Source organism: Glarea lozoyensis, assembly GCF_000409485.1.
Source record: "Glarea lozoyensis ATCC 20868 chromosome Unknown GLAREA3, whole genome shotgun sequence".
NCBI lineage: Eukaryota > Fungi > Ascomycota > Leotiomycetes > Helotiales > Helotiaceae > Glarea > Glarea lozoyensis.
Genome location: NW_007360998.1, coordinates 3,401,922 through 3,422,725, shown reverse-complemented (window position 1 = coordinate 3,422,725; position 20,804 = coordinate 3,401,922). Strand labels below are relative to the sequence as shown.

Here is a 20,804-nt window from a genome sequence, read left to right as displayed (position 1 = left end):
GACGTTAGAATTTTTCTTTTCTATTTCCTAGCTAAATATATGAGTGTCAACACGATGCCGTCGAAGTAGTTTGCGAGGACGCATATTTGATCCATCGCCTCACAAACAAAAAGCCAAATTGTAACTCTTTCCAAACTTCCACCAACGATATCAGCCAAATCACTCACGACATCTCGTTCAAAAGATCTTCGTACTCCCCCCTCCTACCTCCCACAATTCCTCGTCGCACAAACCGTATTCTCATGCACATACCTAATGCCCCCCACACTCCCGCCCTCCACCCTCACAAAATTCACGCTCGGCGTCCCCGCGGGCTTCGTCTTCTCAATAAACGGGAAATCGTTAAACACAGCCACAGCCCCCATCTCCACATCCACTATGTACCGGCGGTTCCCAGCGTAGAACGGCTTCGGGAACTCAGGCATCTTGCACGTGTTTTTGCCGCTGTTCTTGGTGTCCGTGTAGGAGCCGCCTTCGAGCCGCGCGCAGGGCGTGCCGTAGGGTACGGGGACCGAGCCGTTGCCCCAGGAGTCGAGGTAGGCGTCTGCGGCTGCTTGGATTTGCGCGCGCGGGAGTTGGGCGGATGGCGGGATGGATGGCCAGGACTCGGATTTCGTGTAGGTGAGGTGGCCGGTGGCGTTGAAGGCCCAGTCGCCGGCGTCGGCGACGACGGAGTCGACGTAGGTGATCTTGTCGTCGGTGAGGTACAAGGCCGTGGAGATCACGTAGGGATGCGGGTTTGTGGCGGCGGTGAGCTCGATGTAGGTTCTACAGAGGACGGTGTCATGGATTGTGCGGTTGAAGTCTATTTTTATGGGGGTGGCGAGGAGGGAGGTGGAGGGCGTGACGGTGATGTTGTTTTCGAGGTAGGTGAGGTTTGCGGAGAGGGTGTTGAAGGTTGTGAGACTGCCGGAGGATTGGGCGGAGATGTAGGCGTTTGAGGCGGTGATTAGGACTTCGCGGGTGCATTCTGAGAGGGCGCGAGCTGCGAGGCCGAGGAGGACGAAGGAGGTGATCATGATTGCGGTGATAGGTATTCAGCTATCTTATTTGCAAATCGGTTGGGATATGGCATCGAGAGAACGACGAAGCTTTATATCAAGCATCTACTATACGCAGCGGGGAACTCAAATCTTCCCACCTTGGCACGTCGGCAGAGATATATAACTATTTGGAAATCACTTGCATGTAAATAGATGAGGACGTTTCTGCCCTGAGGGTACTACCGTCGTGCATGAAGCTCCCACATGAGAATTGCCGAGAATATAATAGCCGAATTGCTGGAATTGATTAGCCCGATGTACTGTGCAGACGGAGGGGTTGTAATGCAAATCAAAAAAATTGATATTTGGAAGACATAGAGGTCACAGGAGTTAATAGCTACCGAGCCATTGCCTCGTTGGCTGATCATAATGTGGAAATTATTGGGGCACTATGTAATGGCATTTGCTTCAAAAGAATGGCGACTGTCCAGTAGGAAACTTGTGTAACTCGTAGTACATTATTTTCGTCTACCCACTGAACATGTGTAATCAACGACAATAGGAACAAGTAATTATACATACTCATCTAGAAACCTCAAACTCAAACGCCACCACTTTTGCCGTTTAATAACCTGGCATCTAGGAGCCGCCCGGCTCCCGATTCCAGACGCCTGTAGATCATATTCCAGATCCGAATGTTCCTGACCCAAACCATGTCGTTAAAACGTTGAAACAAAACCCAGACGCCGACAATGATAGTACTCAAACTCATACTCGAGCCATCGATCTCAACACTCTAACACTCCAGATTAATATCTTTGAGCCCAGACCTCACACAAAGCCCTCTCCACTCCCCGTAACCAGATCCCCAAACTCGCCCCCAAACAGCGCTGGACTCCCAACGCGGCTCCACCCCTCCTTACCCCCATTCATGAATGACAAGTCAAGACCACTCTCGCCTCCAAACACTCCATCGCCCATATACGAATCAGCCGTCGCATCGAAATTGATAAAGAAATCCGTTTCGCACGCGCCGTTAGCGTTTGGATCGAACTGGAGAGTGAGATCGTTCGTAAAGTTTAGATTTGGAGGTAACGCGTCTTGGTGATCTGGAGGTGTGAGCGCGGCGATGGTATCAAGTTTAGCATGAGACTCTTGAGGAAAAAGGATGGTATCGTCGTGTGGTGGAGTGCGGCGGTTTCCTTGGACATAACCCTTGAGTTGGTTAATGCTTTCCGTGGTTATTGCGCTCTCAACGCCCTCGGTGGTCGGAAGTGGTTTGTCTTGTGGTCGAGGCATTAATGTCATGTCGATATTCGCCATCTTGACTGCTGCTTCCAGGAATTGCGAGGCAAAATCCGCGGAAGAGTAGTTTTCGCGAAGTCTCTCGAGGAGTTGCATGCATTGGACGAATCCTTGCATCGCTGCTTTTCGAGCCTCTTCGTTTGGGGATTTGACATCTAGTAGATGGATGATGATCGCTGGGAGGAGGACTGTAACACCGGTTGTTGGAAGATATCGATCCAAACCCGTCACATGAAGCTGTTTTGAGATTCTAGTGATTTCTTTTGACGCTTCTCGTACTCTTTTCCGCGAGTTGTCTTGGGTAAGTTGTGATAATGCCGACGGGTCGCTTGGCGCGTTTGGCAATACCTGTGGCCGATGAAGTGCTGATAGAGCTGTAAAATATATCATGTGTAATAATGATCTTTGGACAAACAATGGTGGCGCACTGGCTCCTGGCCCTAATTCCTCCGTGTATACGCAAGCTGGTGGAAGCTCTGCTAACCACTCTTTTAATTCGAGATCACACCGACGAACTTCATCGGTTTGATCCAGTTTCTTCGGAAATAGCATCACACTTGATCTCGTAGTACCTTCTTGGCCTTGCATACCTTGATGCTTGACCAGTACGGAGTATTGTGCTCCCAAAACATGGCTGACACACAGACAGAGCTTTGCCTTGGCAATACACAACTGTGCCAGCTCCTTCTGGGCCGCTACATCTCGAAGTAGAGTGTGCTCGATCGGGACAATGTTATTCGATAAAGGTAGTAATTCAGTCTCGAAATCGTCCTCGCTCAACATGGGTACGTCGTAATCTTCCTCCTTCACCCGAGTGGGTCTTCGCATCCCGAGGGCTACAAGGCGATCTCGCATAAATGTCGACCACCATATGCGCTTCCACAATTTCTTACGACTCGGTTCCATATTAGAATTCGCAGGATCTCTGTGCAGCCCGATCGTGTGAGCGAGAGAAATTGCGACGCCCATCCAATGCCATGTATCTTTTTGATCATCCGGTGTTTCGTACCAATAAGTCATTAAAAGAAGCGACTGTACCAAAGAAATACGATCCATTTCATAATCAAAATCGTAAAGGACCTGGAAATATTAGCCTGAATGAATATCATAAGTAATGGTTCAAATACCCTAGCTTTCTGGAAGAATGCTTTCCTCGCAGCTTTTCTGTTAGTGAAACCCGCACGCCTCAGAACATCCATATCGACGAAAGCAGTTCCAGCAAACATCATTGCTTGGAAAAGAAACAAGCTCATCTTTCCAGATGATCCCGATTCATCATCGATTATTCGCAATGTTTCGCACACCTCAATCAATGGCATGTAAGGGTGGACATATTCCAGGTAAGCTGTTATAAGTGCATTTCGGACACTCATTTCTGGTAAAGACAACGCTCCCTTTGCATACAAAAACTCGATATCGACCGATGTCATGCGCGTGGGTAGTGGTTTCAAATACGCTGGTAAGAGATGTTTCGGTCGCGTGCTCTGCGGAATTTGTGTGAGGGTTTCAAAATTTGGCGACGGTGAGGATCTTGGTGGGGCCGCAGTTCTGTCTCCAGTCACGGAAGCAGATTTGAGCAGGTTGTTTACAAGATTATTGTCTGTTTCGAACTGACCACGGATATAGCTTCCTCTTCGTAGCATTTCGCCATTGTTCATCTGTGCATTGCGATCTATAATTGTGAGTGAAAGTTCGATTAAGTGGTTTGCGGCCACTTACAGATTGAATGAGGCATATGCCCATTCGCAAAACCGTCAGTGGAAATGTCCGTAGATCCACTCCACCTTCTGTCACCGGCATTGTTGATTTCTGAAGGGTTTATGAGTCCGTTTACCAAACCAAGGGCCCGCGCCGCCGCAATTGCGGAAGGGTCGGATGTCCCGCTGGGTAGACTTGAGTCCGGAATTTGACCATTGGAAATTTGCTTTCTGGGACCAATTAACATCAATAAATTCGAAAAGTCCGGATTAGGCCTCATTACTTGCGACGCTTGCTTTCCTCCACCACACATGGAATGCCATCCATTGTACAATTTGAACATGTTACACTTCCTTCTGGCGTGAAATGGTATTTGTGCATCACATCGCAACGAACTTTTCGACTCCTGCATGCTTTACACGCCTTTGCGGCTCTCCTCTTGGGAGGGGCTTTCTTGTCCTCATCATTTCCAGCCTGCGAACTACTGCGTTTGTTGGATTGTGAAGAACCGGGTCGTGGGGAATCGGATTGCGAACCAGCAGATGGTGGTGGTACATTTGACGGTTCTTGAGCGGTTGAAGCCATCTCGCCGGAGCTTTGTTTGGGCGATGTTGGGGGGTACGAAGTGGGTGGATGCATGTGATGACCACGACTGGATGAGACACTGGTACCTGCTCCAAAGTACACCCAGAATTCGAGTCTATGATGACGGTTCGATTCTCTACTTCAATATCAACAAAGATCTGAAGGAAGAAAGCCGCGCATTCCGTATATACGAAGAATACACGAATGGGAAAGATCAAAAGATTCAAACAGCTTCCAGAAATTCCGCGCGTGACTGGGGGTTCGCTTTTACTTAAAGAAAGCAGCTTGAACGAAAATGTGGAGGGACCCGCCGAAATATTTAATCCCTGCGGGAGATTCAAACGTAATTTTGACAGGGATGGAGCTGTGGGTGGACTCGTGGAGGGGAGAGGGAGGAATGGAGGTTTTATGGGACGCATGTGATAGGTTATGGAGATTCGAAGGATTGGAAATGGAAGTCTAGTCTTTCTTGATTTTGACTAGTATTGTTGCTCTTGCATATGATCTTTGATATTCGAGATTGATTTTATCTATGATCACACAAAATGTGCTTTGTTCTTATGATTTCGATGTTCAAATTGGAGGTTTGTATGAAAATCAGTTGTCTCCCATGCTGTTGATTAAAGAGACCGCTTTTTCTAATTATCTACATTTGACTTCAGCTGATTGCTGAGACATATAACATGTGAGAAACTGAAACCCCCTGAAGTAGCTCTCATTGACATATGCTCTACCGAGTACCGCAAGATTGTCTATTTACATGTGAGCTTACCATTTACCTCATACATAGAAACTTGGCCTTTCGACCCACCAATACCTAAATCATCAAAAGATTCACATCTATTCATCTCATCTCACTACTCGATTACTTCATATTCTCGACCCCGTAAAACATTGATATCCCAAGATCCATACCCCGCGTTCCAATCCAACCCAAGCCCCGCTACTCCACAATAGCTCATCTTGTCCCGTCCCTCTCACCACGATTCTGTAACTAACCTTGCCCTCTCACGAATTCCAGACCCAAGAAATCAACACCATCATCACACGATCATCACGATAGCCTCTCCATCAATTCGATGGCCTCGAAATATCTAACTCCCCATCTAGACCCCCCTTAAAACCTAGATGCAAAACTAGATAAACCGCTCAAACGTCTAAATCCACTACAACCCACTTCTCCAGTTTCTAACGCGCAAAAAGTCGGGGTACGACGCATCATCGCGGCAAACCACTCGATGCCGGTCTATCCATCCTGTAAAAGCGAAATCGGGAGGAGAAGGATTTCCGGAATCGGGGTGATGGCTTTTGGACGTGAGATATTGGTAAGTAAATGTGAGCAATATAACTTCTACAGTAATCTGTACTTTCACGGCTGATATTACTGGCTCAATCACCTATTCCGCCTCTCCGCAAATATAGCGGTACTTGACGCGGCACCCAACCGTTTACATAAACACAAACATAAACGTTATATTGACACATCCAAACTCACAAGACTCGAGCTTTTACATCATCTTTCACCTGCCAAACGGAATTTCCCAGCTCAGCGATGGACATGACTCGTGTGCTGTCTCGGCTTAGTGGGTCTGACGAAGGTGAAAAGTGATAGCCGAGCAAAGCCGGATGAAAGGGACGTGCGGGCTTTTCTGAGCGGTCGTCGGTAATGCACGTGAGGTTTCGTTGTTGTTGTCGATGGAACTTCCCGACAGGTTTTGGGGAGATGAGATTGAATTGTCAAGCGAGTACGATTGTGAGCTTGTGAGATGGTCACGGGAGAAGACGTGATGGAATTGGGATGCCATCAAGGTTGCGCCATCAAGGTAGCTTATGTTGAACTAACCTGCGAGAGGTTTGTAGATCTCTTGCGTTAGATTATACAAGACGTTCGCAATATCTATAGAGTCCTGTTTGTCTTCTGTCTTCCCTCAAGCTTCTGTTTTTATTTTTTCCCTTTGGCTCTCGAATTGCTAAGTATGAGGTTTAGGCAAGTCTGGGTAATAGGTAGTGTTTGACCTCTTCGCAAGATACAGACGCTGATTTATTGATAGGCGTTCTATTTCCATGGACAGTCTATGGTCCCGCGTATATTGCAAGTCGCTGGCGAAATCAGTGACTCGGGAATCATGAACACGATCGATGGATGTTTGACTGACAAGCGCCGACAAGGTCGATTATACAGTCATGCCCAAGTCTCATACAATCCTCAGTCATCTGCAGCGCCGTGGATTGTCCTTAGCGTGCCGAACGTTTGAATCCTCTTGCTGTGGTTGCCTTGCTCATCCTTTGAATCTCCAAGATGTCAGCTCGCGTCACGGATGTCTCGAACATTATTGGAGTCGATTATCTCTGAATACACAAAATACATTGGACAGCGAACAAAACCTATCAACTAAGCAGTTCTTTACGTCCGTCAGAAGGATATTCTTGCAGGGCTAGAGCTTCACTGTGAGTTATGCCTATTTGGTGTCATCCCACTTTACTCGAGTCCTGCAAGCAAATTACTGTGTCAGTAAGCTTCTTACATCGATGAGAGATTATTACACAACCAGTCGAATTGAATAAATTGGGGACCTGACAGAATGTATTTATGAATGGGGTTTCTTGTATTCACATATGCTGCAGGTGTAGCGAGCTACGCGAGCGTATCGAGACCACGTTTCTGATACTCAATCGAGCCACATACTCGATGAACACATACGCAAACGCCGAAGCCAACCTAAGCCTCAGTGACATTCCGTACTTTCGCCTTGTCGGCAAGTCGCGGAAAACGTCTCTTAATGGAACATGCTACAAGGCCCGTCAGGGTTTGAGGGCTCCCGAAAGACATGCAAATCATCAATTGCAACACCACGACCTCATTTAATTTCTTCACGCCGACGACATCTTCTCAAACATTACATTCTTCACACTGTTTTTCGTTTATTCTGTGTTATTCTCCAATCCCACAAGTACCTACCTATTCATGCGAGATGATGTTGTCGTCTTGTTATCGCCGATGATGCGGGATGGTTTTCGGTTCAAATCTACCCCTCGATCCGCATCCCTGACATCATCCAACAATTTCGCCTCTGATTCGACAAAAGTTTGCGATCTTGGGTGCCATCGCCTTTCTGTTACTCAAATTATGGGAATTTGATCCCTACTCGGGCCATGTCTTTTGCGTCTAGTACTAGTTCTGGATCATTTTTCATCGCTCGCGTATCCTTATCGGAAGGTATGCCGGAGGTATCCCCTTCACTCATGAGGTCACCTCACTCCAGAACCACCCAACGAACTTCCTTTATTTCTAAAGCTGAGTACAAAACAAAAGGAAGGTCCTCTCTTTCATTGTTTCTCATTCCAATTTCAACGATATCCCTGTACTATTTTTTAAATTCCCGAACAAAAGTTAAATTATTCCAAAATGTCTGTCCCAGAGCAATTCGAGGGTTTTATGATCGAGGATAGCAAGAACTGGAGTGATTTCAAAAAGCAAAAGGTGTGTCTCCATGTGGTATGACTTGAGGATAACTTCTAACAAAAGTCCAGTTCACACCAAAGAAATTTGAGTCTCACGATGTTGATATTGAGAACGAGTGCTGCGGAGTCTGCGGGTCAGATGTACACACCATCACTGGAGGTTGGGGTGAACTCGCTACCTCTCCTATCTGCGTAGGACATGAGGTTATTGGCAAGGTCATCAGAGTCGGTGACGCAGTCAAGGAGTTCAAGGCTGGTGATCGTGTTGGTGTTGGAGCACAAGTTCAGAGTTGTATGCAGTGCAAGATGTGCAAGAGCGACAACGAGAACTACTGCCCTAATATGGTTGGTGAGTAATTCAGCATGTATCCCTACAGGATTCTGCTAACAGAGGTAGACACCTACATGGCACCATACAAAGAGGATGAGGGACACTCCGACAAACCAATGAAGGACTCCTCAGGAAACCAAATCTTCTCCCAAGGAGGCTACTCATCCCACATCCGCGCCCACGAACAATTCGTCTTCAAAATCCCCGACAACATCTCCTCCACCGACGCCGGCCCCATGATGTGCGCCGGACTCACCGTCTACAGCCCCCTCGTCCGCGCCGGCTGCGGTCCAGGAAAGAAAGTCGCCATTCTCGGCATCGGCGGACTCGGCCACTTCGCGCTCCTCTGGGCAAAGGCCCTCGGCGCCGAAGTCTACGCCCTCTCGCACACCCCCTCCAAGGAACCCGAAGCAAAGAAACTCGGCGCCGACCACTTCGTCTGCACCAAGAACGAGAAATGGTCCGAGGGTCTCGAGTTCACATTCGATTTCATCCTCAACTGCGCGGACATGACGAACGAATTCGATATCGCGACCTACCTCGGCACGCTCAACATCAACGGCGAGTTCCACAACGTTGGATTGCCAGACAAGCCGCTCCCACAATTCCAGGCGCAGGTCTTCACCACGAATGGCTCCAAGATGGGAGGGTCCCATATCGGGAGCAAGAAGGAGGCTATCGCCATGTTGAAGCTGGCGAGTGAGAAGAATATTAAGCCGATGATTGAGACGATTGATATTAGTGAGGAGGGCTGCAAGAAGGCGGTTGAGAAGGTTAAGGTTAATGATGTTAGATACCGTGTTACGCTTACGGGGTTTCATAAGGCTTTTGGGACGGGGAAGAATTAGAGTGGTGGGGTAGCTATAGTTAGATATTAATATTAAGAAAAAGTTTTAGTGATTGATGGTTGCCCTGTGACAATTCTGGAGTTATGTTTATGAAGTTCTCCCTTATGATAGATTGCAACGTCGTCAATAACATACCTGCAAGATAGCATTTCTTGTATATGTTCTGAATAGGTGTTTCAACTGATCTTGCACCATCAGAAATATATCCTCTGCGCACATGTTGAAAATCTGTGATGGATCGAGGTGAAAGATCCATTATTTACTTATGACGGTTTCTCTCACCGCAGGCCACCCCTCATCATGGTCCGTTTCTCAGGATACCACTTACCTCGCATCAAACCTCGACAACACATCCATAAGGCATTGACTCTCACACATTCCTCTAACGTTTTGGGCCCAAGAATACATCCTCCACATCCACGTCGGAAGTCAACGAACGGCCGGGGTACCAGCATGTCGCGATACCTCTTCTCCACGGGATACCGATATTCTGCCTAAACACTGACTGCATTTGCTTGATTTGCTGGTGTGAATATATAAAACATCGCTTCTATAATACAGGCCAGATATAATTGCTTGAAAGGAGTGTTAGAAATCTGTTTTTTAGGACTGCTAGTGGAGGGTGTTCTGCCAGTCTTGTATACACTTTGTACCTACCTGTGGTTTTCTGTGATAGATATGTAAGAAGGTAACTCTTAAAATCAGCTATAATCATTTGACTCTATTATTGGCACATATACTTGCGTGATTGTTGATTAGATTGTTGATAGTTTGACGTAGAGCCGTATATAACCTGACTTGTAAGATTTCTTTTCGAGCAGGCTCAAAACTTTATTCTGGAACTCATGCCCTAGGGATCCCACATAGGACCTCTCGATCCTGATTGCCAGCCTAGTGGCTTTTCGGATCTTGGTTGCTAGGTTGTCGAGCCTTGGTTTGCCGTGCAGTCGAGGCTCGTCAGAAATACCTTTTGCATGTTTGTCGTTTTGACAAATGGAACTGCAAAATTGTTTTCTTTAGAATGAATTGTTCGTTTGTGAAACTCTCGAATGCATGGAATCTCCTCAGAATTAAATGCAACATGTTGATGATTTAGCCGATAGGGAGACACTAAACAGGGTAATTAGTAGCATCGTTATAGTGGATTTTGTTTCTTTGCTTTACTTGAATTGCTCAGGCTACCAAACGTAGTATGCGCGGCACTTGTGATGCATTTATCAAGTATCAAAGACAGGGAATCAAAATTTAAACACATCTAAGAACCTCACCATCATCCATCCACGCTTTGCGACAAGCTTTTCGACACTACAGGTAGTTCATTTCCAGTAACCAAGGGACTCACACTCTACCTTAAGTACATTAAAAGCCACAGCCGTCTAGGTCATCATCGATTGTGCTACAATTGGCTCTCCAAGTCACCATCGACAAATAGGCGGCGTATCACGTTGTTTACACTGATGTGGCTTCACAACAGGTTTCACAACACCCCTAAATGTAGAGCCATCTCATAGTCTAGACCATATGTACTGTACCTTGGTTTTTCGCACGCGCATCTTGGAAGCTAAAAGTTAATTCAAATTAATTGCTTCAACTGCCGTAGGGAATGGACGCCACAGGAACCTTGTTTATAGTGTGGCGGTGCGGTAGATCTGCGGGCAGGGTTTGCAGAGCAGGGATTGGGAGATGCTGGAGTGACGTAAGGTTGGGGTTTGTTTGTATCGAAAATGTGTGTTGTGTTGATGGAGATGGTTATGTTTGAGATGAAAAGATTGGCACTGCGAAGATGAAAGAGAGAGAGGGGATAAGTTGTGAAGGGATTGTTAGTACGGAGATATCAATAAAGATGACAATTGATGAAGATGAATCGATCCACAGGATAGGAAGAAATTGTTCAATCCAGGTATCTCCTCGTCATGTCCTTACGTATCCCTCGATCTCCATGCGACAAGGAACAAAAACAGACCCTCATCTACCGCACAGAACCCATCGAGAAGCGGCAACGAGTCGTAACACCTTACCATCTCTATCATTGGCCTACACTTCAACATTCCTTCACACTGCATGCCGCTTTCTTCATTACCTCTACGCAGCTAAAAACCCTGATATCCAAAGACGGCAAGCACGATGATGAATGGACCGGGCAAGCTAGCAAATCTGCAAGCCTTCCATGTCGCATGCTGAGCGATCGACCGCTTGGAATCATCCACATCCATACAGAACACAGCATTTGTTAACACAGGTCAAGCCACTTACCCCACATATTTTGTTTCGTCATCATTCCAGTTGCTCGTGCTCAAAGGAAATAAGTATATCATCACGGCCGCCTTTGTTCCTATGAGTTCCCATCCCCAACCAGTTTCATCACCAGTCCGACAACGCAAGACTAGCAATTATCTTAACCCTCCGAGATCCAGGAGTCGAGAGTGTGAGCAAGGTATGTTTGATACCTACCAGGACATGAATAGAAATTAATAAGTTCACAGTACCATCACCACTATCACTTAATCCGACCACTGAATCCAGTCCCGTCGCCCAATCCATCACCGGCCGACAAAAAGTCAAATTTCAAGGCCTCACACATATCCACGACGAAGCAATGGCCAAAGGAGGAGGACTCGCCCTGAAAGGGCTTTCGCTCTTCATGTACTTTATCGAGTTCTGCTGCGCAGCTATCATTCTCGGAATCTTCTCTTACTTCCTGGCGGCGCTTGTAAGCAACAACTTGCACGTCGATACTTACATCCGTGCTGTGGAGGGTATTTCTGGTGCCGCTGTTCTTTACACCATCTTCGCACTCCTCCTCGTCTGCTGTCTTGGCGGTATCCTGGTTGCTAGTCTCATCGCGGTGCTTTTCAACTTGGCATTCTGTGGTGCTTTCATCTACTTGGCTTATGCTACCAGACATGGTGCATCAAGTTGCTCTGGCATCGTCAACACTCCTCTTGGAACTGGAAATGTCGCAAATGGAAACAGAGTCACCACTCCCGATGATGGAATCGTCTATCTCCCATCTTACCGCACTGCCTGCAAGCTTAACACAGCTTGTTTCGCCGTTGCTGTCGTTGGAGCGTAAGTCTTTCCCTACCTCTTTATGAAAACATTAACTAACATACCTCAGCGTCTTCTTCTTCCTTTCCACCCTCATTGAGCTCGCACTCATGCGTCACCACCGCAAAGAGAAGGCTTTCGGCCCATCCCCAAACAACGGCTATACTGCCGGTTCCCCACGTCGCAAGTTCTGGCAAAGAAAGCCAAAGACCGTCGCTCATCACGACGCCGAGAAGCCAGATGCCCTCCCTGCTCACACCACTCCAGCTGCCGTCAGAAACTCCTACAACACCGAGTCCACCGCCGTCGGTAACGAGCCTGCTTACAACAAATACGGAAACAACACCGTCGTCCCACCTGCTACCTATGGTAACACCGCTGTTCCAGCCACCGCAACCGGTGGACTCGCTGCTGAAGCTGCGCACCACCCGGTTCACCCTAGCCCATACGGTGCCCAGGGTCATTTCGGACAGGATGTTCATGAGGATTTCGTGAGGAATGGTCAGCAGACTACTACGACCACTACGATGCCGGCGGCGAATTATAATCGTGGCGGGAACTTTTAAAGGAGTTGAAAATTGAAGATGTTTCTTTTGTTGGTGTTGTATGATATGATTGGGTGAGGGGAATGTATGTGATATGAATCATGGGGAGAGTTTGTATATATAAGCACAGCGTGTTTTTGAAGCGGGGGTAATATGGTTTATTGGGGTTTGGGGGGGATTATGATACCTTAGCGTAATTATTAATAATGAGAATTGTATATCAATTTATGAAGATTTGGGTTTCGGGGTTGATGTGAGAGTGAAAGTGTGAATGAGATGAGATGAGATGAAAGTGAAAGTTGTAAGCATTGTGAGAATTAAGTAGGTGCCCATTTTCATCTTTGATGAGGGAAGTTTGATGATGGAATATAAGATTTTTGGTTTGGCTGGCGAGAATAATGAGGGAAGTATTGTGAGGAGGAGGAGGGGGGTAAAATGAAGAGGGGTGAGATGAGTTTTGAGTGGTGAGTTGGGTTTTGAGTGGGCGTGAAATTGGGTGAGCTTGGAATTGGGTGAGATTGTAGGTGGGTGAGTGGGGTGTATTTGAGGGAAGTAAAAGTGAGTGGTCGTTTGAGTGTAGTGTATGGTAGGTTAGGTTGTGAAATGAAGTGAGGTGTGGTGAGGTTAGGAGGTCAGGTTAGTTGAGTGTGAGGTGAGGTGAGGTGTGGTGAGGTTAGGAGGTCAGGTTAGTTGGTGGGGGGCGAGGTAGGATGGGGGAGAGGGTTATTTGAGGAATATGGTTTAGGGAGAGGGGTTGATGAGGATGGTTTTGGGGGGAAATTGGATTGGGTAAGTGGTTGGAGGTAGGAAACCAGGAGAGGTGATGGGGGTTTGGGGGATAAGATGATGTTGGGTGTGGGTGAGATGAGGGTGATAGGAGAGGGTAGAGGGTGAGAGGAGAGGGTAGAGGGTAGAGGGTGATAGGAGAGGGTAGAGGGTGTGGGTGAGAGTTGTAAGCGCTAAGCACATTATAGCTTCGCTCGTAGAAGGTTTCAATAAGGAGGGATGGAAATAGAGTGGTCGTATAATAAACAATGTTTAATAGGGATTTTATAATGAGTGGGGGTGGATGTAATTAGGTGTATTAGTTAAGTGTATTAGGAGAGGGGGTTAAGAGATTAGCTTAGGGAGTTTAAGGTATGGGGGATGGGGCGTGGTAAGGTGAGATAGGGTGACTTGAGTTTGGGATGGAGGTTGTGTGTGATTTGAAGAGAGCAGCTAGCGATATATAGGTCCGCATTGGCATTCGTGTGTTTTAGATAATGAACGTATGTTTTGGTAACACGGAATTTTTTCCTTTTGGGCTTGTGATGTTTAGTGTGGGGGGGCGGTCGGGATGGTATAGGGGAAGAGTAAGTAGAAAGTGTTAGATAAAATGTTAATGTGTGTTGAAATCCCCTCCTACTATATGTACCTAGGTATGTATATTTGTTATTACTTAAAGAACACTTTACTTTATAAGCCGTTTAGTAGGTATATATATACCCTAGAATTCCCTCTCCTAAAGCGAATTCGAGCACTCTCGATGGGATGGGGAAGTTTGGTAGGACGAAAATAAAAAGAAGTGGACGGAGATGGGGGGTTAGACTGTTGGTGGGTTTTAAGGATATAATATGTCTATACGAGGTTTGTTTATTTGTAGATTCATGGTTTTCGACTTGTAGGTCTGATTGTTATATCGGATAACTCTTTTCTTGATCCGGACTTTGCTCGCGCAATGATGTTGGTTTGCTGTAAAACAAGTAGCTAGGTATCGGACTCGTCGTTCGTACTGTGGACGAGTAGCTAGGTATCGGACTCGTCGTTCGTACTGTGGCAAATTCTCATCTCAATTGCGAGATCCGGGTATATCATCTCATCTCATCTCATCTCATCTCATCTCCAACCTCTATTCGCGACGTGGTTTTCTCCATCATCCCTCTCCTTTGGCACCCTCCATCTCTAGTTCTCTACCCCCTTCATCCTCTGCACTGGATGTTCATTCATATCAACAATTCCCCCCTCTCCTCCACCCTCTCAACCCACAGCCCGTCCTTTCCCCTTGTCTCTCCCCTTCCCCCCTCCATTTCCCTTCGCAACACCCTTCCCCTTCCCTCTCCCCACCGCTTCCTTCCCTTTCCCCTTCCCCTTCCCACCTCTCCCCCCCTTATCCCGTCCCTTCTCAATAAAATCTCGTATAATGCCCTGTAACGCGTCATTCCGTCTCGTAAGAAGCAGTACATCATCTGTTGTCACTGCCGTGCGACCCGCGTGGTAGGCGAAGGATTCGAGGTCGATTGCTACGTTTTCTGGAGAGTGGCAGTGTTAGCTGGGTTGGGTAGAAGATGAGAGAGGTATGAGGTGGGGGGATTGGGTTTGGTATTGGGGGATATGGTTGCGGTGAGGGAATGGGAGGGGGGAAAGAAGAGGTAGAACATACCAATCTGCGTCCAAACCATCTCAGTCAACGCACCGATAAACTGTGGTGTCGCGCTCGTATTCAAACGTAGAGTTTCTTCATCTACGATTTTGCCGATTGAGAACCAGAGCGCGGCTTTTAGCTGCTATTGCGCTGTCAGTTCGAAGCTTGACTGAGAAGGTGGTGTCGAGAGGGAGGAATTGGTCGGGTGATTTGGACAGAGGGTACAATTGAGAAATTGGAGAATATTGAAGATTGAGGCTTACTTCTTGGAGTGCAACATCCATTTTAAGAGGAGATTAATGGTATTTTGGGTGGGTAGGGAGAATTGAATGTGTGATGGTGTTGAGCGAGCGCGTTGTAGGTGGGGAGACGCGACGGAGGGCTCGGCATTACGTCTTGTGGGGCCAGCGACCGTTCCGAAACTTCTTATTCCAGTCCATCTCCCTCTAATCTTCAAAGCACACAAACAAAGCTCTATCCAAATCGCAACTTACCTTTACGTTCTGTACATAACCATCACAGACACCTCCGAATATACGAAAACAAATCCAATTGCACGCACCCATGGACATCCTCAACTTCCTCTCCACAATGGGCAAGCGCCTGGCCCACAACACGAAACACTCCCTCACCGACCTCTCGATCCAGAATTACATCCGGCTCGTCGCTATCGTCGGCGCGTATTTATTGTTACGTCCGTATCTGATGAAAGCGGTGGAGAAGACGCAGGGGATGCATTTGAAGAAGGAGATTGAGGGTGTGAAGGTTACGCCGAATATGATTCGGGAGGGAGGGAAGAAAGTTGAGGGGGAGGGGGAGGTTAAAGGGGATGATGATGGGGGATGGGGTGGGAAGGCTAGGAAGAGAGCGAAGAAGGTGGAGAAAATGAGGGAGGAGAAAATGAGGGCGAAAGAAGGTGATGAGGAGGATAGGGATATTGAGGAGTTTTTGGTTGATGGGAAGGATGTTAGGGATTTGTTGGTGGATTATGAGGAGGGTGTTGATGGGTGGTGAGAATAATCACCGTTTGGAATTTGATTTTGGAGTTTGGGATGGGTTTGTATTATGAAGAGGGGGATTCATCTAGATGGAGTTCGTAGATTGGATCGCTCTGGCCGATGTGGGATGTTGGAGTTCTTGAGCCTGCGGGTTTCATGATTTGGGACCAGGAGATGGAAGGACATCAAGCTTAAACAGACGCGTTTACGGGTTCAAAATAACTTCTTTCGAGGCTACAAGAGCAGGTCACCACGAGGGCCTTTCTCAGATGGAAACGGCAATCCCAATATTCACATCCCACCCCAGAAATTCGAGACGTATTCTATCCACTATACCTACTCATTCTACTGATTCTCGAAATACCGGACCTCAAGAGTTTTGTCGCTGACTATTGTCTCTCTCTTGCAGCCACGAAGCTTAGGAAAATCTTGGTGCAACATAAATCATACGAGGCAAAATTCCAGGAACCACAGACCACTAATTCGCCAAACGCTGAGAGGCAAATTCATGGGTCGAGTTGGAGCATTACTCACCGAAAATCCTGATATAGTGGTCATTGGCTGCTTCGAATGACTGGAACATGCAATGCAGAGCATCGTATGTACACTCACAATGCCATGCCACAATCTTCAAGACATAATCATCAATCAAAATACAGTGTTTTTGAGACACAAGTACTATTATCGCGATTGTTCCAGCCCAAGTACTCGTCGGCCTTCCCCTCTATTCTTGGTTCCACCGCTATTTCGTACATCTTTCCCACATGTAGTACGAATCCATGATCCATCCGCCTCCCCCCACCAATAATACCTTCATTTTGTAAAAACACTTCTTCACATCTGCATCGTAGTCCTTGGTGCTAAGTCCTGACCCGTCGTATCCGTCTTCCACCCGTTGTGGAGGCGGGCATTGTGGATGAGGCAGAGATCGAAACGTGGAGCTTCTGGCTCGTTCTCCAGCTGAGCGACGTAATACCGTGTCGTGTGCCGTGCAGGAGGTTTTTTCGTCGTGTTGCAGCCCCAAGAGGGGTTTTCGGTCGACCCAGAGAGGCTTGGACCCGCCTGGAATCGGGGGTGAGTGCTCGTGCTCTGAGGAGGGGCAATCGCTAAACCCGCCTGTGCTGCCCGCTGCTGTCTGCGCCGCATTTCACAGCAACCTCTCCCTTCAACAGCCCTGCAACTTTTCTTACTCTCCGCGCCAGCCACCAATACGACGACCGGAGACACCAGCGGGTTGTTTTGTATGTGAAGGTTGTATATTTGGTTAGCTTTTTATGGTTATTTGACTCACGACTTGTTCTGTTCATGGCATCGAGTGAAGGGATCCGTTTGTAGTGCTAAGAACGGAGAGTGAAGATCATGGAGGGTCCTCAATCGCAACGGCGGGATATCAATGAGCTGCTTACTCGAGGATTCTTCACCACCGCGAGAGGGAAAAGTCCGAATCCACCAAAGTATGTGCTCTGTGCTCGTTCGTAAAGGTTTCTCTAACCTTTATAGTCCACAGTTACCACCGAGACCTAGCGCGTACCACCATAGCCACCTCTCCGACAACACCCAAGATGAACCACGATACGAACGACCTCGCGGCCGAGTTCGCAGACAAAGAGGTCCCAAACCAACAGTGGAGGAGGAGGCCGTTTCTTTGGCCAGGGAGTCATTTGCAACTTCGAAAGCACCAACTTACGAGCCTCCATTGCGAGGCATAATCGATCAGATTCCACTCATACTTGAGGCAGATGTCACAGCTGGGGAAGCTGCCAGGCTGCAGGTAGATCCTGAATGTAAAAATCTGGATGCGGAAAAGAATGATGAGAAACGATTTGTGTTTATTCCAAAGGCTGAATCGTCGCTGAATACCTCCGAAGAAGACTTTAGAAGGAGAAAGGAGGCCAAGCGGAAAGAGACGAGCCAAAGTCATAAGTCTGAGACGAAGAAAAGAGATGATATTCTGGACAGGGGAGATATAAAGGAAATCAGACCACAAGCGCCACCGCTGCAGAGAAGTCGAAGTAGACAGGATCTACCGACGCTCGAAACGAAGCTATCAAGGGAGACGCGTATTCCGCCGCAATTTAGAAGAAGTGCTTCTGCGTTTGCAGTGTCTCCCATTGATACAGACAAGACGCCAAAAGCAGATGCATCAAATGCGCATGCTTCAAGTAATACTAATCCTGGAGACTATTTCCTTTCTCCGGACGCCATTAGGAGTCCACCTAGTTTCAGCTCTTCTGCGCCAAGATACAACAGTCCTGGTACGTTTGGCGATAGGATAAACAATACGTCTACATCAGAAAGACGGCCATCTTCACGGTCTGGAACTCCATCGGCAGATAAACGGAGCAGCGGATCATTTGAGACATCCAGACAGGATAAACGAAGTAGTGGGAGTTATCATATTCCCCTCCCTAGACAAGAAAGTTATGAGAGGCTGCGGAGACCCAAGCAATCTTCGGATGAACACGCAGCACCAAGAATGGAGAGAAGGGCATCTGGCTATTCAGACAGACCATCGACGGGTCACTCGTCAAGATCGAATCATTCAAATCATTCCAGGCATTATTATAGCAGCAGTGAAGATGAGTTGGTGGACAGCGATGATGATCGTAGTCGTGGACGTGATTATCGTGAACCCAAAATCAAAAAGGCATTCCCAACTGTCGACGACTATAGTCGAGGAAATCAGTCACCGTCGAAATCAAATAGATCCTCCTTGGATAGCAAAGGTCGGTCTAAGCCGGGGTCAAGATTAGTCTCACCACTTCCTTCGCCAGGACCATCCCCAAGTCATATTCTCAGAGGTGATGAGTATGAACGAAGTCAAACCTTCCCTCGCGAAACCGAAAAGCGTCGTGATACTCGACCAATATCACCACATTCAGCAGTTGAAAATCATGCTCGGAAGGGTTTACTAAATCCTTTCGAGGCTCCATCAATTCCTATGTCAATGCCACGGACAAGTGGCACTCCTACACCACCGAACCAATCCACGCCATATCCAACTAATACCTCTATGCCCATTCCAATTCCACCAATGGTCAATATGTATTCACAGGGAGATTCGCCGAGAAATTCTATGCCTCGCTATAACGAAACAAAAGATGCTACCCCTCGACCTCCAGAATCTAAACCCTATTGGCAGCCTCCTCCTTTTGCACCGCCAATAGAAAAGCTGGAGAGACCTATGGGGGTCTATCGTCGACAGTCGGAAGACATTCAACGTGGTAGCATCCCTCCCTTACCCACATGTCCTCGGATGCAACATACACGAGGACGAAATGATTGGTTGACTTTACCAAATTGTCCGCCTTTCAATATCTGTCCTCAGTGTTTCAATAACACGATAGCCTCTACTGATTTTCGGAATCACTTTATACTAGCACCTCAACGTCCGCCTGATGCAGCTGTCAGATGTGATTTTGGTAGTTCACCATGGTACCGAATAGCATGGCTTTTGACGTTGAAAGAGCGACGTCGAGACTTGAAGCTGTTTTATGGTCTAGCACATATTGCTTCAACAGAACCACCCTGTCTAGGCAAACAAGAAGGTGTGCGAAAATGGCACTCAATCATCGATCACAAAACCGGATCCACGATACCAAATTTCGACGTCTGTCCAAATTGCGTCAAATCCATCGAAATCCTCCTCCCTCCCATCCGCGGCGTCTTCGTTCCCAAAAAACAAAGCTCTTCCAACCCCTCTATCCGTCTCTGCGATCTCCGCTTCGACAGCAAACGCTTCGTCCAATACTTTGACGCCCTCGAAGTCACCTCTGACACAGCCGCCCGCTACGACGAAGAACCAGACACCCGCTCTCTCGTCTCCATGACGCGCCGCCTCTCCCAACTCGAAGAATGCGAGGGGTCTAAAGACCTCTTTGATCGTAAATGGCATATCATCACACAACTTCCTGAGTTCACCGTCTGCGAAGAATGTTTTGATGAGGTCGTGTGGCCGGAGATGCATCATACCATCCCGAAGCTCTTCGCGCAGAATAGGGTTAGACTGCCAAAAGCGAGTTGTCAGCTCTATAGTGAGCGCATGAGGAAGGTCTTCCGGGATGCGTGTCACGAGGATGATTATAAGATGTTGGCGAGCAGGGCGAGGGAGAGGAAGAGCGTGGAGGGAGCGTGGAAGAAGGATTTGAAGGATTTGAGGGAGAGGGTGGGGTTGGGGTTTGAGTCGGGGGCGTTGGCGAGGGAGGTTGAGAGGGTGGAGGAGGAGTGGAGAAGGTGGGAGTAGGGTGTGTTGATGTTGAGGGAGGGAAGGTGGTTTTTTGGGAAATTTGAGTGAATAGTGTATTATGTATGTGATGATGAGATGATATGATATGATGATGCGTATGCATGACATGACGATATAGAAAGTATTAGATGATTGAAAAATTCCAGCACTCGAAGATTTATATATACAATTTTTTATCAGATACCTTCCTTCATATAACTCTGCGTATCATTGAGATTCCGTTATGGGTTTTGCGGGGTTAAGCGTGCAAGTATATTCGAAGTTTGAAAATGGTTTGGGGGTTGACCGTGAAGAGTGTTATAGCTAGCTACTTTTCCCTAGTTTTATTTCTCAAAGTAAAATTTCTCACCACGG

At 47.4% G+C, this 20,804-nt stretch overlaps 7 protein-coding genes across 7 annotated transcripts; 4 read left to right on the top strand and 3 right to left on the bottom strand.

Annotated features, from left to right (window-relative positions):
* Window positions 1-203: 203 nt before the first annotated feature.
* GLAREA_01113 (uncharacterized protein) lies at window positions 204-1,019 on the bottom strand (the record flags this gene model as incomplete). The annotated part of the gene is made up of 1 exon (XM_008085871.1): window positions 204-1,019. One exon carries the CDS (start codon window positions 1,017-1,019, stop codon window positions 204-206), a length of 816 nt encoding a protein of 271 aa, XP_008084062.1.
* A 795-nt stretch (window positions 1,020-1,814) lies between these two features.
* Window positions 1,815-4,571, bottom strand: GLAREA_01112 (Zn2/Cys6 DNA-binding protein; the record flags this gene model as incomplete). The annotated part of the gene is made up of 4 exons (XM_008085870.1): window positions 1,815-3,368; window positions 3,416-3,960; window positions 4,008-4,216; window positions 4,270-4,571. 4 exons carry the CDS (start codon window positions 4,569-4,571, stop codon window positions 1,815-1,817), a joined length of 2,610 nt encoding a protein of 869 aa, XP_008084061.1.
* Window positions 4,572-7,977: 3,406 nt separating this feature from the next.
* GLAREA_01111 (GroES-like protein) lies at window positions 7,978-9,212 on the top strand (the record flags this gene model as incomplete). Its single annotated transcript, XM_008085869.1, has 3 exons — window positions 7,978-8,052; window positions 8,103-8,382; window positions 8,431-9,212. The coding sequence occupies 3 exons, from the start codon at window positions 7,978-7,980 to the stop codon at window positions 9,210-9,212; spliced, it is 1,137 nt and encodes a 378-aa protein (XP_008084060.1).
* A 2,334-nt stretch (window positions 9,213-11,546) lies between these two features.
* GLAREA_01110 (uncharacterized protein) lies at window positions 11,547-12,826 on the top strand (the record flags this gene model as incomplete). The annotated part of the gene is made up of 3 exons (XM_008085868.1): window positions 11,547-11,646; window positions 11,696-12,281; window positions 12,331-12,826. 3 exons carry the CDS (start codon window positions 11,547-11,549, stop codon window positions 12,824-12,826), a joined length of 1,182 nt encoding a protein of 393 aa, XP_008084059.1.
* A 1,995-nt stretch (window positions 12,827-14,821) lies between these two features.
* On the bottom strand, window positions 14,822-15,490 carry GLAREA_01109 (Histone-fold containing protein; the record flags this gene model as incomplete). The annotated part of the gene is made up of 3 exons (XM_008085867.1): window positions 14,822-15,093; window positions 15,225-15,348; window positions 15,470-15,490. The coding sequence occupies 3 exons, from the start codon at window positions 15,488-15,490 to the stop codon at window positions 14,822-14,824; spliced, it is 417 nt and encodes a 138-aa protein (XP_008084058.1).
* A 280-nt stretch (window positions 15,491-15,770) lies between these two features.
* GLAREA_01108 (uncharacterized protein) lies at window positions 15,771-16,220 on the top strand (the record flags this gene model as incomplete). Its single annotated transcript, XM_008085866.1, has 1 exon — window positions 15,771-16,220. One exon carries the CDS (start codon window positions 15,771-15,773, stop codon window positions 16,218-16,220), a length of 450 nt encoding a protein of 149 aa, XP_008084057.1.
* A 1,343-nt stretch (window positions 16,221-17,563) lies between these two features.
* GLAREA_01107 (uncharacterized protein) lies at window positions 17,564-20,447 on the top strand (the record flags this gene model as incomplete). The annotated part of the gene is made up of 2 exons (XM_008085865.1): window positions 17,564-17,658; window positions 17,705-20,447. 2 exons carry the CDS (start codon window positions 17,564-17,566, stop codon window positions 20,445-20,447), a joined length of 2,838 nt encoding a protein of 945 aa, XP_008084056.1.
* Between the last annotated feature and the right edge of the window lie 357 nt (window positions 20,448-20,804).